This window comes from Phaethon aethereus (genome assembly GCF_964289735.1).
Source record: "Phaethon aethereus genome assembly, chromosome: 21".
Lineage (NCBI taxonomy): Eukaryota > Metazoa > Chordata > Aves > Phaethontiformes > Phaethontidae > Phaethon > Phaethon aethereus.
The window spans coordinates 9122946-9139066 of NC_138597.1; the positions used below are offsets into that span (position 1 = coordinate 9122946).

Consider the following 16121-nt stretch of genomic DNA (forward strand, 5'->3'; position numbering starts at 1 on the left):
ATCCACATATATACATACACACACAGGTCCCAATATATGCACACACATGAATGTAAAAATTATAAATGTATGTACCAAAGCGTAGCTGTGTGCGTGTATGTATATCAATAGGGGTGGGGGTATGTGCATACGCCCACGCGTGCATACACAGTCTCTCACAAATAATACATGAAGAACACCACCAGTCTCCATGTTTGTTGGGGTCTGCGTACACAAGCACACACATATACACACACCCCCTCTACAAATACGTAGATTTATCTGTACCTATACCTACATACCTTTTTCTGTATATGTATCTCTATAGAGCTACCCAGATGTTTGCATGCATATATAAACATATATACTCACTTATAAAATTACATATATCTGTATACACACATATGTATACTATACATGCAGCTGTATCTATACACCTTCATCTGTACCTATTTCATATCTATACTTGTGTGTAAATATATAAAAATTACAAAAACGTGTGCGTCTGTATATATACACACGGAGATATATAGATCTGTATGTCCAGAGATGTAACTATGTAGATGTATATCTACATGTGGATGTGTGTATATATATAAATTTAGTTTTTTCTGCGTATGTATACTTACACAGATACATGTGTGTATAATCCATACCTACATACATATATCTATGCCTATCTACCCATTCCTACGCCTCTCTATATACACACCCCCTATATAATTTACTTACACGTGTACATAAGCATACACACGTATTAATATTACAACATTATATGCACACGTGTATAAAAATACAGATGCGTATATATATTGCACACCCCCATAGACATAGCTGTACCTTTAGCTGCACCTATATATCAGTACCTACTTAAAGCTATGCATGCTTATATGAAAATATATATGCACACACGTGTGTCTTCAAAATTACAATTCTATGTCTAGCTACACAGATGTGCATACATACAGACATACACACCTATGTATCTCTGTAGAGGTATATACATACATATTACCTGGATTATGCAGATACATGTACATATGTGTGTGTATATGCACCCATATATCAATTACAATATATATCTACATATATATGCTCGCACACACATTTACGTCTGTCTGCATGTGCGCCCGTGTGCGCAGGACAGTGCGGGGGCCGTGACCACAGCCAGGACCCCCTCGTCATCACCAGTGCAGCCGCCTCCACCCCCCGCGGCAGGGCCCTCGCCCCCGCCAGGCTCCCGCTGCATCCTTCCCAAAGGATTTATTAAAACACAGAGAACAGAAACCGGGACACACGGAGTACAAAGTGAATGCGGGGGCATTGCTTACAGCTGCCGTCGGCCTCCAGCGAGGGGCTGCCACCACGGCGCAGTCGGTGTCACCGCGCTCGCAGGTGTCCCTGTCCCGCCTCCCACCGTCCCCTCCACCTGTGTGCCCCCAGCCCGGCACGCCAGAGCCCCAGCCTTGCTATGGCCCCACGGCCGGGACTCTGCTGGGGCTCCCCGCGGCAGCACCGGCGCACGCCGGTGCTCCTGCCGGGGCTGGGCAAGCAGGCTCCGGCAGCGGGGCTGGCAGCACGCATGCACTTGCTCAAACACCACGAGGACGCAGGAATGGACCTTACGGGGAAGCTTGGGAGCAGGAGCCAGCTCGGCCCCGGGCGGGCGCCCGGGAGCAGCCAGCCGGGAAGTGGGACGCCCACCAGCCTCCCCCCGGCCCGCACGTGGCACTAGAACCAGACACAAACACTGTGACTCCACCTCGGTTCTCAGCTCAGCCCACCTTGCCCAGCCAAACTCTTCAAGTCTTCAATAAGAAAGTGCAAAAAATGTACACGGAAATGAAAGCCCCATGCCAGCCGCTCCGGCGACGGCAGGGGTCACGTTGGTCGAAGCACACTTGAAGCGGGAGAGCCCGGCAGTGCCGGCAGCAGCTCCTCTTCCACGCAGGCAACGCCGTCGTGCTTCCCCCGCCCTTCCTCCAGCGACAGGGGGGCTTTCGGCTGGGGGGCCGGGGAGTGGCCCCCAGGGGCTGCTGCAAGGAAAGGGGAGAGCTGCCCGTCAGCCGGGCTCCAGACCCTCCCCACGTCAAAGGAGGGGCGAGGGGAGCGCACTGAGCCCCCCAGGCAGGGACAGCCAGCTCGGGCGGGCAGCTGGCCGGAGGGCTTTGGGAAGGATCCTGCCCCTGCTCCCGCCTCCGCTGCCGGTACCCGCTGCAGTTGCTCAAGGCAGAGGCCATATCCAGGCACCAGCACTCGGGGAGGCAGCCCAGAGCGGAGTGCTCATACAGCCCCCCACCCCACCGCGGGTCTGCACGCATGTTCCCACAAGGCTCCCGCGAGCGAAACGCAGAGAGCAGCGAGCGCAGCCTCACCTCAGCTGGAAACGGGAGCTGCAGAGGAAAATCGTGGGAACAGCTAAATATCTGTGATGCGAGAGAGGAAACACCTTGCTTGCCCACCGTCCTTTGGCAATGCTCCTGGCTTGCTACAATCCGCCCCCCGAATTTCTCTGCCCCGGGAGCGTCGGCTCGAAACCCCGACCTACCGGTCACGTACGGTCCCAGAGGCATCTGACTGTAGTTGACAATCCCGCCCGGCCCGGGACCGCGGAAATTTGGCCCGAAGTTGTTGTTGTAGATCTGGGAGGAGCCAAAGGAGCCCTGGGGAGGCAAGGAGGGAGAGGAGCCACTGAGCTGCAGCCCCGGGCCCACCGCCGCCAGCCCTGGCAAGGGGCTCCGTCCCCGTCCCCACTGACCTGCTGGGTGGCAGGGTCCCCTCCCCGGGTGGCCAGGCGGCTGAGGATGCTCCGCTCCGACATCTGCAGCCGGGCGGCCACGGGGGGGATGCGGGACAGCATGGAGGGCAGGCGTGTCACGTCGGCCTTCATGTCGCTCAGCAGCTCCTCGAGCTGGTTCAGCACTGTGAGTAGAGCAAGGCAGCACTCAGGCAAGAGGAGGTCCCAGCCCTGGGGAGCAGCGAGCCCCAGCAGCTGGGAGCCGATGGCGCAGAGCGCTGTGGATCCCCACTGCCGCTGGCTGTGGCGTCCCGCTTTCCCGTGCCCTGGCTGGCAAAGTGAGCTGGGGAGGAGCAGGCTCCTGGCCAAGGGAAGGTGAGGCAGGGACAGCCTCCCGGCTGGATCTCCCCTCCGTCAGGGTGGCAAACCCTTCCCCGCACGCTGGGGCAGGCTCCTGCCCCCCTCTGCTGGCACGCACCCTTGTGCAGGACGGCATTCGCGGGCTTGTTCCCAGCCAGGGACTCTTTGGAGAGATGCTGGTGGCTCTCAGCAAGGCACTCCACTTCAGCCAGACGGGCGTTCAATGCCATGGCCGGGTGATTGGGGTCTTGGGTCATGTTGAGGTATGCAGCCCGCCGCAGCTGCTCCTCGATCACCAGGGCCTGCTCCAGCAACTAGGAGGGACGGGAGGGGAAGGATTGAGGACCAGACCCCATGCCAGCGTAAGCCAGTACCACTCCGCAAGCTCCGTCTGCCCCAGCAGAGCCTCTGCCCTGCCACGCACGCCACTGGCCTCACCCCCAACAGCTCCTGGGGGAAGAGGCTTAGCCCTTATGTCTTCTTATCCCAAATAAGGGCCCGTTGGGATGCTGAGCATCCCATAAAGGGATGTGGGCAGCATTTCCACAGCAATGCACACATTGGCAGCAGGCAGAGCACTCAGCCCACCCGCAGAGAGAAGCCCAGAGCAGCCAGGCCCGTCCCGTGCACTGCACTGCAGAGCCTGTGAGCTGCCCAAGACCAAGCCCCAGCTGCTGGGTGCCTGCTCTCCTCCAGTGACTGCGAGCCCCTCGCAAAGCCCGCAACTGCTCCCTGCTGCACTCCCAGAAGGTGCTGGCAGGCTCGCCCTTGACTTTGGGGCGCCACTCTGGCCCCCCCATGCCATTAAGGACTCACCAGCCCTGGACCTGCAACTCGCCTTGAACCGCCGGGCAAGGAACTTGTTCTTCATCTCAAGGTAGTTCCCCTTGTGTATCTCTGACTTGAACGGCTCGTTCAGGATCACGTAGCGCGGGTCGTTCTGGATGTCCTGCCAGCGGGCATAGCCATGACTGGTGTGGAGGGCGCGTCAAGGGGAGAACCGGCCAGCCAATGGTGTGCCCACCGCCCCGCAGTGACACCGGGTCACCAAACCCCCTCGCTACTTGTCACCTCACCGTTACTCCAGGTCCCACGCCCCACGGAGGCCTCCCTCGCCTGCCTGCCCCCACCAAGTCAAAGGGTACGTGACAATTCCTGCCAAGAGCCAGTAGTCGTGTCGCCGGTGCCATATGTCATAGATCTTGCCGGAGGAGACGGCAGCCCTTTCCTCGTTCTGCCACAGCGTGTGCAGCTCTGCGGAAGCAGAAGCGAGACAGCCCAGTCAGGCAGCGAGGCTGCTGGGGACATCACACAGCGCATCAGGCAGGGCGAGCAATGACATTTCCCGGGGGACCACAGGCGCAGCACAAAACCAAGACACCTTGCTGCTTTCCACACAGCTTCTGGTTCACGCTTCTTGCACAGGCTCAGAGCTTCTCTGCAGCAGCTCTGTGGGGGTGGCCAACACCTCACCTCTTGCTCTTACCTGTAAAGCCTCCATCAGCAATGTTGAACATGAATCGGAAGTTCATGTTTCTGTCATCCTTCTTTCCATCCTCCTCTTCCTCTTTGTCACCATTTTGTTGAGCCTCGCTTTGCTCCTTCTCCTCCACCTTGGCGTCCTCTGCTTGGCAAACACAAGAAATGGCACCTGTCTAATCGTACTCCGCCAAAAGACCGAGCGGTGTCACCCTTGCCCCATCATCTGCCAGAGGAACCCCAGCTACAGTCACCATTGGAAAAGCCACCAGCCCACACTCTGCTCCACAGCAGCCGGCCACCTGCCTCTTCCAACAGGTGTTGGACTACTGTCTGCACGGCAAGTACAGGCAGCACCCACCGCAACGGGGTCTTGCTGCCACTCGTGGCTCCCGCGCGCCATCAGGGTATCAGCACTGGCTGCTGCGGCTGCTGCCAGTCATCCTTGCCATCACCCTACGGACACGGTCCCTCGCCTCCACGACAGGCACCGGCCTGGCTTCGGACACACTTCACACCACTTCTCACCCCAAAGCCTCCTCACACCTCACCTGGTTTGACTTCTTTGTCCTCCCCCTTCCCTGGGCTGTTCAACTCCAGGTTCTCCAGAGGCTTCTCTTTCTCTTGAACGCCCTCATCTGCAGAAGGGAACGGGACTATGAGAAAAGCTTGACGTTTCCTGAAGAGCATTTTGCACAACTCACTTGTCCGGACAGACTCCCTTTTGGGGTAAAGTGATCATATTGTTTGTACATTCCAGGCGTTTGAAAAACTTCTAACAGAATATTCTTCTGCAGTTTACCAAGAAAACGTATTTAGTTTTCCCTCTTCCTTGAGACATCTGGAGGAAGGCGTTGCTAGGAACAGAAAACGCCTCCCAAACTGAGCACTTCTCGTAATTTACAACCTGGAGCTGTTGTTTTTCCAGGAATTGCTACCGGGCCTTATGACATCCAGGTTTCCCACTGCGATGGGGAGAAGAGAAAGACCCAAACAAGGTGCAAGCACGGAGGGAAGGCTCGCCTGTCAGGAGCGCCGGCGCATCCGAGACTGGTAGGGTGCACACCCCAGCGTCCACACAGCTTCACCTGTGGAAATTCTCCAGCGCAAACCGATGCCGCTGCTGCATGTCACAGCCCCACAGAAGACCCACCCATGGCCGAGAGGGGAGCCCGTGCATGGGGATCATGCTCATCCGAGCCACAGGGACTCGCCTTTCACCAGGGGCTCAGGAGAAGGCTCAGCCTTTTCACTCTCCTCTTGCTTCTCTCCTCTCGGCTGCTCCCTGCTGTCGCAGCTTTCTGGGTGCTCTTCGCTCTCCACCCTCTCAGCACTCGCAGGCACCTTAACATAAAGCACCCACACCAGATCAGCCCAGCCTCGGCCCTTCCTCGGGGAGCGCTCCGAGTTTCCAGGCAGGCCAGGAGATGCATCTTCAGAGGAGATGCTGAAAGAAACCAGCCTACCTGGCTGTCAGACACCTTCCTGGACTTCTGCTCTGCTGGGTCCTTTTCCTCCTGGAACCCGAGCTGCATTTCTATTTTGTCTGTAGCAACAGCAAAGCAAGGAAGCTATTGAATGGGGTCCCCGGGGGCCACGCATGCTGCCAGGGTAGGCAGACACCTGCAAGACCTTCTGGTGTCCTGGCCCATCTCCCTTCCCAAGCCAAACCCCAGCCACGATTCCCCGGCAGCCTGCAGGCACACCTACCTGCAAGGGCCACAGGTCCTGTGTGCATATGTGCTGGGCTGGCCGGGATGGGGGTGTTGGGACCTGAAGACACAATCTCACTGGACTTCTTGCTCTCCGGGCCCTCGAGAATCAGATCTGGGGTGCTGTACTTCCCATTGACGTGCTCAAACTCCTGGACCTGGGGCAGACAGATACCATTGAGTCAAACACAGCAGAGACATTTCCAGCCCGGTGCTGTGGAGCTGGCACATTCAGGCTGCTTCACCGCAGATTCACGAAGTGGCGGAATCGCTCCACCCACCCTGCCAGAGACATTTGATGCTACAGCTCTGAGACCCACCAGCGTCCCACCCAACTTCTCTTTTTTGCCAGACTATTAAATACCTGCTCCTCCTATGTCCCTCCCAGGGAAAGGAGCAGCAGGTTTTGAAAGACGGTTTGCATTACCATCACCTATATGTTTATGACAAAAATGGATGTGCACAGTGCCTGGGAGATTCAGCAGGGGATCTCTGGTGAGAGGCATTCAGCGGCCAATGAAAGCCACAAGTCTCCAGAACGGACCTGAAAGGACACATCTAAAAATTTTGCTCACTCACCTTCTTCCTTACCAGTGACATGACTCCTATGCGAGTCAGCACATGCTGGCGTGACAGCCCTTCCCGGGGAACACCATCCGCAAAGGTTTCGGCACCGTCCGCCCCAGGTTCACACAAATGTCTCATGAAGAGAGAGACGTACGCCCTGCGGAAGGAAAGCCAGACCTCAGGCCAGCTCGCCCGCCGACTCCCTGCTGAGCCAAGCACCCACACCATCCGCTTTCACCCGTGGGCGAGGGCAGAGTCTGATGCCCAGGCTAAGATTTAGCCTATCGTAAAGAGAACAGCAGCCCTCTCAACGGAAGAGGCATTGCCTCCCCACAAAAAAACTGCGGGGAGGGTGTGCAGGCACTTGGGCTACTGCTGCCCAGCTGGCTTTGTGGCAGTGCAGCCTCTGCCTTGCCCGGGGCAGCACGGCCGAGATGGAGACACGGCAAGACAGGAGGGTGATGAGAGTTCATCCTGAAGGCACCAGCGAAGCGCTCGCCGTGATCGACCAGAGCCCAGAACAGACCTCGCCCTGCCTGCCCGGGCCCCTCATACCTGAACTCCTTCTCACTCTTCCCTCGCAGATCCCGGACCAGCCAGTGAGAGTTGAAGGCGTCCTGGGGTGGCATGCCCCAGCGCATGATAGCGTTCAGGAAAGCCTTGCGCTGGCGGGCATTGAAGCCGAGAACCTGCAGGGAGCGGAGGTATTGCTGGGATCGCAACAGGGCCTCGGAAGCGCGTGGCACACCTCACAGCCTCGCGGCTGTTACAGGCATGCTGGACCGGGACTAATGCACTGGCGTCTCGGCACGGAGTAGTCCAGTCCGCGAGGCCAGGGCAGCCCTGGCCCAACTGCCCCAGTCGGGCTCCAGCTGAGGCCGACACTCACCTCGATATTGCCCCCAACTCTTGCCAGCAAAGGAGGGAGAGGCTTGTCCCGGTCGCTCTTCAGCTGCCTCCGGGATTGTCTTCTGCCACCTGGAGTCAAGCGGCCTCAGTGATGGATGCGCCCAGGCAGCGAGGAAGGACAGCCAAAGTGCTCGCGAGCCCCAAGCTTCTTGCATGCCCTCCCAATGGGAGCAGGACCCGGGCAGAGCAGCAGCCCAGGTACAGAGTCCCTTCCACCCCTCCCGCTGGCCTCTCCGAGCCGGGGCACTCTTCTGCCCTTACCAGGCCTGTCCCTCCTGCGGCCCCCATCCTTCCACCGCAAGGACCAGACCAAGGTCCTGCAGGGGCCAGTGAAGGAAACAGCCGGATGCCTTCCCCACCCTGGGAATCTGCTCACCTGGCAGGCAAGTGGGGATACCTCCCCCTGAACGGAGGCCCAGAAGCACGCCATCCCTCCAACCCAGACGTTTCTGCTGCGCCTGAGTGCCAGGGGCTTCCCGCAGAGCAAAATCCCGTGGAGTATCAAACACATTAACTCACTCTGACCTTCTGGCCTCTCTTCAAAGTCTTCATCCTCATCCTCAGAGCCAATGGAGTACTCCGACTGGTTGTCAGAGAGCTCGTCCTGCCACTCTGCAGACCGCAAGGGAGGCCAGGTTAGAAGAGTGCCCGAGCAGCGGGACCCTGGCCAGGAGGGACACGCAGGACCGGCGAGAGCCTGCCCGCAGATGCGGCTGGCACCCGCTGCAGGCAGCAAGAGAGGAGGACACAACAAGCAGGAAATCACACTCTCAGGTTTTCCAAAATCAGTACTCTCCTATACAGAAAAAAACCAATTTGAACTATTTTGCTCACAGCCGTGTTTCTCCTCAATTCTTCTGGCAAAAAGGGAGTTTACAGTCCAAGAAAAAAAAAGAAAAAATTTTTGAAGAATCTCTGTCCTGGAAAGTTTAGGAATCTGGGAAGAGCCTAAAGAGAAAAAAGCCTACAGAGCCACCTGGTCTACCAAACTGCAGAGAAACACCAAGCAACGACTCGGCCAATAGGTCCTTCAGGGAACCTGTTTGCGCAGCTTTTCAGAGCCGGTCCGCAGGGCCCACTGCCCACCCCAAGCCCCGCCAGGAGCCGAGCGTCTGCAGACGTACCTTGGTCCTCCTGCGAGGCGTCGTTGTAGTTGACCTGCTTGCGGATTCTCTTCCCTTTCCCCAAGTTCCTGGCCAGATCTTCCTGCTGCTGCTCATAGTGGTGCCGCAGCAGCTTCTCCCAGTAGTCAGGGTCCACGTTCTCCTCCTGCTTGATGATCTCACGTTCCACCTCCTCCTGCAAAGCAAGAGACAAGAGACTTGAGATCAGGCAGCCGCAGACCGGCCCTCATTGCCCCACTGCCTGTCCTCTAACTGCACTCCAGAGAGAGAGGGATAGAGCGCACTGAGCCACTGGCTGGAATTTGGCTCCTGGGTCTTTGCCCAGATGTGCTGACCTCGGTGCAAGGTTGTCAAAGGGCTGAGACAACCTCCCACCCAGAAAGAGCTCCTCCGAACACTGCCAGCCATCCCACCCTGCAATGCCCACGCTCATATCGAGGGAAAAGCTACAGATCCGCAGAGGCTTCCCAGAATAGCAGCCTACCCTCAGCTTCATCAACAGACCAAGGAAATAAGTCAGTCCGCTACTGGGAAAACAAATGACAGCAGTGTGGTACATAAGCAGCACCATGCCCGTGCCCATTCCCGCTCTGCTGAGGAAGGGCCTTCTGAAGGACAGAGGCGCCTATGGATGCTTTGACCGAAAGGAGGTCCTGTGCCAGCAGGGACAGAGCCCGGCTTGCGCCATGGGTTGCACGGGACAAAGGCGACTGTGCTTCCTCTGCCTGCAGCCGGTCTCACCAGCCCTGGGACCCCCAAACCTGGAACAATCTACAACAGTCGCAGACAGAGAGCAGGGAGGCGTGCCCCGCGCCGAAACGCTCGCCAGAACAGGAAAGGGAGTGGAAGAAACACAGAGGGACGTACAAAGAGGTGCAATTGTAAGACATGATACTGGTCACATTACCACACCGTCCTCTTCTCTCACAACATACTGGGCCACTTTAAAGGAGCTGAGATACTCGTTCATGTTCTGCAGCTCTGTGTCATCAGTCGCATCCTGGTTTCGGTCCAGAAGCTTAGAGATGGCAGCGTCATCGTAGTGGATCACGCTGCTGTCATCCACATCCTTATTGTCACCTGGAGAGCAAAGCGAGGGGGGTGGAAGCGCAAACCACCGTGCCAGAGACAAGCTCGCTCCCAGAGCCAGGCGAGCTCAGGCTGGGTGCAGGGCCAGGGAAGAGGTCAGGTCGCTCCAACACGGGGGGCTACACACCTGGTGGGGTGCCGCCATGCTTTTTTTTCATGCCAGGAGTCACTGCACCCCCTTTGGTCAACAGGGAGTCAGAGAAAGGGGTGACAGCATCGGGCATAGCGATCCGCTGCCCCTGAGACACCATGCCTGCAGGCGGGAGAAGAGGAGAAGGAGTCCCAGCAGCTCAGACAGGGCCCCGCCTCACACAGAGCATCCCCAGCACCTTCCCGACCTCACCTTCCACATCATCCTTGAAGAGCTCTTCCGTCCCGAACTTGAGGATGTCGTCCAGCTCTTGCTTGGTCATGGAGCCCGACTTGGAGCCCAGCCCCGGGCGGACCACCAGGTGGGTGAGCATCATCTTCCTTTTGGCCACCTGGGTGATGCGCTCTTCAACGGAGGCTCTGGTCACAAAGCGGTAGATCATCACCTTCTTGTTCTGCCCAATGCGGTGAGCTCTGCTGAACGCCTGCGGGCAGAGAACGAAGTTGTCACAGGCAGCACCGTGCCACGCAGGGCCCGAGCTTCTCACCCCTCCAGGCTGCACAAAGGCACCGCGAGGGCAAGGCTGAATTCGGCATTCAAGGCTGCTTCGGGGCGGTGGAGCGGGAGCGGCTCCTCAGAGCCAACCTGACTGCGCCGGCCCCCTCGGCTGACTGCAGACGAGCCAGCTTCCCCACATGGGCCCCTAACTGAAGGGTCCGAAGGCAGGCAGCAAGGACACGTTCCCCCTAGGAACCCTCCAGCCGTGGATTCACCAGGCCCACGCCGCTTCTTCAAGCCCTGCGCCAGCACATCCTCTCGCCTAGGACCCAGGGAAAGGGAACGCTGGCACCAACAGATGGCAACAGCGGGCGCAGCTTTGGAGAGGACAGTCTCCTGGCCGGGAAGCATGGGAGGGATAGGCCTTTCTCTTTGCTTTTCCATTCCTTTCTGAGGCAGTGGCCGCTCGCCCGCTCCAGCTGCCATTTCCTGTTGGTGGTCAGTCCTTAGTTAGGGTCCACCCTGGGCTTTTGGAAACACAAGTGGAAGCTCCCCAAAAGAGGGGGGGTACACCTGGTTGCTAATAAGCAGCAGGCGAAAGCAGGAAGCCCGCGGAAGAGAGCCAGTTTTACACGCCAGGTCTCTCCCCTGACACGGACAGGCCAGGGCGAGGCTGGTGGAAGCAGGAAGGGAGGTCCTGAGCAGAAATGTGCCCCGTAAATCCTGCAGAAACGGTTGGCCACTCTCAAGAGAGGAGACCGACCTCTCTGTGCAACGTGCAAACAGAGGGCAGAGCCACAGAGGTACTTACTATATGGGAAGGAAAAGGAAAAGTCAGAAACCTGGATGTCATTGTGGGGATTCCAGTCAGAATCATAAATAATGACTGTGTCGGCCGTAGCAAGGTTTATGCCCAGACCGCCGGCGCGGGTAGAGAGGAGAAAGCAGAACTGCTGAGCACCAGGAGCTGAGAAAGACAAACCCAGAGGTGGCAAACAGTGAGACAGAAAGGAGCACGGCTTATGCAGAAAGGCGCGGTACTACGCTTTAGGTATAAAACAGTGGGAACTGTCAGTCTAAGACAACAAGCAATGGGCCCAGAGCAAGGAGTTAAAATACATCGTCCCCTGGGAACCCATTACTGGAGAAAATGCAACTCGAGAGCTGAAGGGGAAGCTCTGCCGTCTACCGAGGCCTTGAAGGGGAATGCTGGAGTCCCTCAAACTAAGCAGCCTGCCATTGGCACGTGCAGGGTTCATTGTGGGACACAACTCGAGGGCCTAACGACATGGTGCGAGCAGCCCCCATTGTGCCACAGGAAGCTGGATCTGCCAGCACAGCACAACCGATGCGCAGGCAACCCCACATCGCCCGTCCTGCGGGCGAGCTGGGGCTCTCGGGCGCAGCCAGCTGACCCCGCTGCTGGCTGCGTGCTGCAAATCCACCCCGCGCCCTCCCCTCGGCGAGGCAGAAACACGAGTACCATTAAACCTGTCTATGGCCTCTTGGCGCAGGCCGCCGGTGATGCCCCCATCTATCCGCTCGTACTTGTAGCCTTCGTACTCCAGGAAATCCTCCAGCAAGTCCAGCATCTTCGTCATCTGCAGGGCAAGGCGACCCTGGCACGAGCGGCTCTGCACGGCCCGGCTCCCTGCCTCCCCCGGCCGTGCCCATGCCCGCAGCCCAGAGGCCAAGGTGGTGGCGGCACCGCCAACGGCAGAGTACAGCCAACAGGCAACTGCCAGAGGAACGACACTCGCGTCTTGTCTTCTAGGGGCAGCTTGCGAGCAAGAGGGAATCGTGTCTGAATAGCCCTCCCTGAAGGGGAGCAATATTACTATTATCTCCTCTTTATCCATAGATAAAAAGAGGCTTTAAACACTACAGGCACTCCCTCAGGAAAGAGCTGGGACACAGTCCATCCATCGCAACTGCCACAGCTGCCACGCTATCTGGGGGACAAGCTGTCACCAGCTCTTCCACCTACCTCTACCTGTTCCTAGCACAAAATTCTCGTACAGAACAAAAAAAATTCCTTTAAAAACGTATTTATTATTAATACTTCCCTATGCTCACCTGGGAGAAGATCAGAACTCTGTGACCCCCATCCCGCAACTTCTTCAGCATCTTTTGGAGCAGCATCAGTTTCCCAGAAGATTTGACCAAAGAATTCCCATCGTAGGATCCATTGGGCAGAACCGGGGCCTCCTGCGAAGGCATCCTGGTTAGCCTCTTCGAGGACAACACTCACTTAACTTCACAGAGAAATTCACACGCATTTCAAAGACAAAATCCTTGTACAAAACCATTTGCAGGAAAACCCAGAGCATGAACCAGAGCAAGAGCGTGGAAACCGCCCCCAGCGACGGCTCACACACAATATTCTGAGAAACGTCTCCACAGTGCAAACACAGCTACGTACCACCGCCGCCACAGGGAAGAGGTACGGATGATTACAGCACTTCTTCAGGTCCATCATGATGTTGAGCAGCGAGACCTGGTTCCCACCACCTTTCGAATTCAGGGCTTCGAAATTCCTTGTCAGTATGAACTTGTAGTACTTCCTGCAGGAATAGGGACGGGACAGACACCCTTATTAATTTGGCCAGATGCAGGACTGGCACAAACAGGATGGCACTGAATTAAACCCCTCTTGCGTCACTTCAAAATGGACGTTTGGACGTCTTTAAAAGCGACAGTACCGTGCCCTCAGCCTGGGGACAGGTCAATTCGATTGCTCTGTGGACATTGCAGCCCCTGTAAGCAGGACGGGCTCAGGGGCACAGTGGCCAGGAACGCTCCCTGCTGCTAGGCATTAGCCCAGCCTTGCTCCGCCGCGCCAGGAGGAAGCGATGCGCCCTTCCCCGAAAGTCCACAAACTCTGCAGAAGATGCCACTGAAGCCAAGCAAGTCAGCCCAAACCAGAGCTGTGCGACCATCCCCCGGGGAAGCAGTGATGCTCCACACAAACACCAGGCAAGCCAGCAGCACAGGCTGGTGCGCTGGTGCCGAGAGCAGAAGGAGAAGGGGGTTCAGCCTCAGTGTTTCCTCTGTGCCCCCCAGAACGAGCAGAGCCACGCTGACAGGCTGCCAGCATCAAATGCTTCCTGCTGAGCAGCCAGGGCTGCACAGAGCCTGGTTTAACCAGGCTGAACGCACTCCCCAGTGAGGCACGAAGTGCTCCAGCTCTTCCCACAGCAGGCCTGAGGACAGCAGGGCAGCTCTGACCTGCCAAACCCCAGGGACGCCCTGCCGTGCTGCAGATGAGGCGGAGTGAGGGAAGCCAGCCACCCCGGGGGAGCCATGCTGCCATTACTCACTTCTGCATCTGGCTCAGTTCCACTCTCACAATCAGCTCCGTCTTGGCCGGCATGTTCTTGAACACGTCTGCCTTGAGCCGCCGCAGCATGTGGGGACCCAGCAGATCATGGAGCTTTTTGATCTGGTCCTCCTTGGAGATGTCTGCAAACTCCTCCAGGAACCCCTCCAGGTTACTGCGAAAGCAGCCAAAACCACAGAGCGCTGAGCGATAATGGGACACGTGAGAGCAAAGAAACCTGCTGCTTTAAGACTTAAAAACAAGGGCAGAGCTCTCATGGTATACGACGAGGTCACGATCCCGTGCCTGTGTCTGAGCAGAGTAAAAGCCAGACCAAGGAGCCACATTGATGGCTGAGGGGGAATCTGCAGTAAATGTGCTAATACAAGGTCTGAACAAGTTCCCCAAAGTGCCTGCCTCTCCTCAGAGAGAGAGAAGAGAAGGCAGGTCCCAGTTGCTCACTCACAAGTCTCCTGACCGACAGCAAGGTGAGAGCTACCCAGAGGACCCAAAAAGTAGCAGCCCACGGGAATAAATCTGGGGTTGCACAAAAACGTGCGTGCATGTAGCCGTTACAACAGACCACAGGGGTGATGCGCTTTGCCACCTGCCCGCTGGTGCAGATCGGTGACAGCGGCACAGGAGTAATTGGATCCAGGCACCCCCACAGACAGGAGCCCCAGGGAACTGGAAAACCTCTGCTGAGCCACCCCACTGGCTGGCAAGAGACCACGGCCCAGCCGCTCTCCCTTTTCGGGGAGGGGGGAACTAGGGCAACTTACTTAAACCTCTCAGGAGTCAGGAAATTGAGCAGGTGGAAGAGCTCCTCCAAGTTGTTCTGGAGTGGAGTCCCAGTGAGTAGCAGCTTGTAATCGATCTTGTAGCTATTTAATACTCTAAAGAACTGGGGAAACAAATGAGGTTAAGTGAAAAGAGCTCAGAGGAGTCCATCAGCCATCTGGGGACTCTGCAGATTGTGCACACAGAGACTCAGCAGTGACCTCTCCCCCGCACTGGGCACACAGAGCAGACCGCAGCTCGCACATCCTGCTCCGAGCCATCCCCATCGAGCACAGGCAGCAATCCTGAACGTCCTCGGGTCACAGCGCCTGCCTGCTCCTGTGCTGGGGACTGCATGAAGGTCCCAGGGGCCAGAGACTGCACGTAGCCTCAGGTAAAGGGCAGAGGAAGGACAGGGATTGATTCCCTTCCAGGACAGTCCGTCGAAGGACTGTCAGGCTGCCAGGCAAGCAGCCAGGCTGACACCTCTTCCACTGCTGAAGGACTTTTAATGCCAGAGGATGTTAAAGAGAGCAAATCTAACACAACACAGGTCCCAGGCAGAGCCTGTGCGAGGTGAGGACATCCTTCTACTCCCAGGGAGGAAAGCACAGAGCAGTAGACCCCCAGTGCTGGGGTGTTGTACCTTCGTGGCACTGGCTGCACCACAAAAATCACTCACAAACGTCTGCTACCTACTTTGGACTGGTTGTTCTTCAGCCTGTGTGCTTCGTCCACCACCAGACAGGCCCATTCTATGGAGCCCAGCACCGCCTGGTCAATAGTGATCAGCTCATAGGAGGTGAGCAGGACATGGAACTTGATCTGGGCTTCCTTCTGGAGGAGCAGAGAGAGAAAAGCCACGATAAGAGAGCAGGGAGTGGGATGGCCTCAACCGTTGCTGCTGCTGCACGTGACCCAAGGAGAAAAGGGGGGGGGCTGCCTGCACTGCACCATGCAGTGCCAGGGCCAAGGCGGGAGTCGCAGCAGCAGAAAATCTATACCCATCTGAACATTGGAACAGAGTAGGGGACCTCAAAAACAGAAAAGGGTCTGGCAGAAATCTTTAAAGTTCATCACCAATCTCCTGCATTTGTAAACAGTGCCAGCTGCTCTCTTCGGAAAACAGTTGCTTAGGGATCTAGCCAACCTCCCTCTCCAGGTCAAATTCTGCTCGCTCTCCTTCTCACTGACGGTTAAAGTACTGGGTAGGGCACAGACTTAGCTCCCACCTTCATCCGAAAGACCTTCTTTCCACTCCGGATGGCATTATCTTCAAAAGAAAACTCATTTTCCCGGATGACCGACCGGCTTTCTTTGTCTCCTGTGTAGGTCACGACGTAGAAGTCAGGCGCCCACATCTCAAACTCGCGCTCCCAGTTGATGATGGTGGAGAGAGGGGCACTGACCAGATACGGCCCTTTCGAGTGACCCTGCTCAGGGAGACAAAGTCCAAGCTGTTCACCCCGTGCCAAGG

General features: G+C 57.0%; 1 protein-coding gene across 1 annotated transcript in view; it reads right to left on the bottom strand.

The window, feature by feature from the left end:
* Positions 1 to 1860: 1860 nt before the first annotated feature.
* Positions 1861 to 16121, bottom strand: part of CHD5 (chromodomain helicase DNA binding protein 5) — a gene marked incomplete at both ends in the record, with an annotated part of 31553 nt that continues 17292 nt past the window's right edge. Inside the window, 27 exons of the mRNA XM_082009259.1 lie at positions 1861 to 2015; positions 2528 to 2642; positions 2738 to 2901; positions 3195 to 3390; positions 3915 to 4047; positions 4222 to 4330; positions 4563 to 4700; positions 5107 to 5193; positions 5770 to 5899; positions 6022 to 6101; positions 6266 to 6425; positions 6847 to 6991; positions 7390 to 7523; positions 7724 to 7812; positions 8263 to 8355; positions 8868 to 9042; positions 9775 to 9947; positions 10084 to 10209; positions 10300 to 10531; positions 11388 to 11512; positions 12029 to 12146; positions 12622 to 12753; positions 12968 to 13109; positions 13866 to 14039; positions 14647 to 14768; positions 15344 to 15481; positions 15877 to 16077. Coding sequence (XP_081865385.1) covers positions 1861 to 2015; positions 2528 to 2642; positions 2738 to 2901; positions 3195 to 3390; positions 3915 to 4047; positions 4222 to 4330; positions 4563 to 4700; positions 5107 to 5193; positions 5770 to 5899; positions 6022 to 6101; positions 6266 to 6425; positions 6847 to 6991; positions 7390 to 7523; positions 7724 to 7812; positions 8263 to 8355; positions 8868 to 9042; positions 9775 to 9947; positions 10084 to 10209; positions 10300 to 10531; positions 11388 to 11512; positions 12029 to 12146; positions 12622 to 12753; positions 12968 to 13109; positions 13866 to 14039; positions 14647 to 14768; positions 15344 to 15481; positions 15877 to 16077 — 3786 coding nt within the window. The remainder of the gene's footprint in view (positions 2016 to 2527; positions 2643 to 2737; positions 2902 to 3194; positions 3391 to 3914; positions 4048 to 4221; positions 4331 to 4562; positions 4701 to 5106; positions 5194 to 5769; positions 5900 to 6021; positions 6102 to 6265; positions 6426 to 6846; positions 6992 to 7389; positions 7524 to 7723; positions 7813 to 8262; positions 8356 to 8867; positions 9043 to 9774; positions 9948 to 10083; positions 10210 to 10299; positions 10532 to 11387; positions 11513 to 12028; positions 12147 to 12621; positions 12754 to 12967; positions 13110 to 13865; positions 14040 to 14646; positions 14769 to 15343; positions 15482 to 15876; positions 16078 to 16121) is intronic.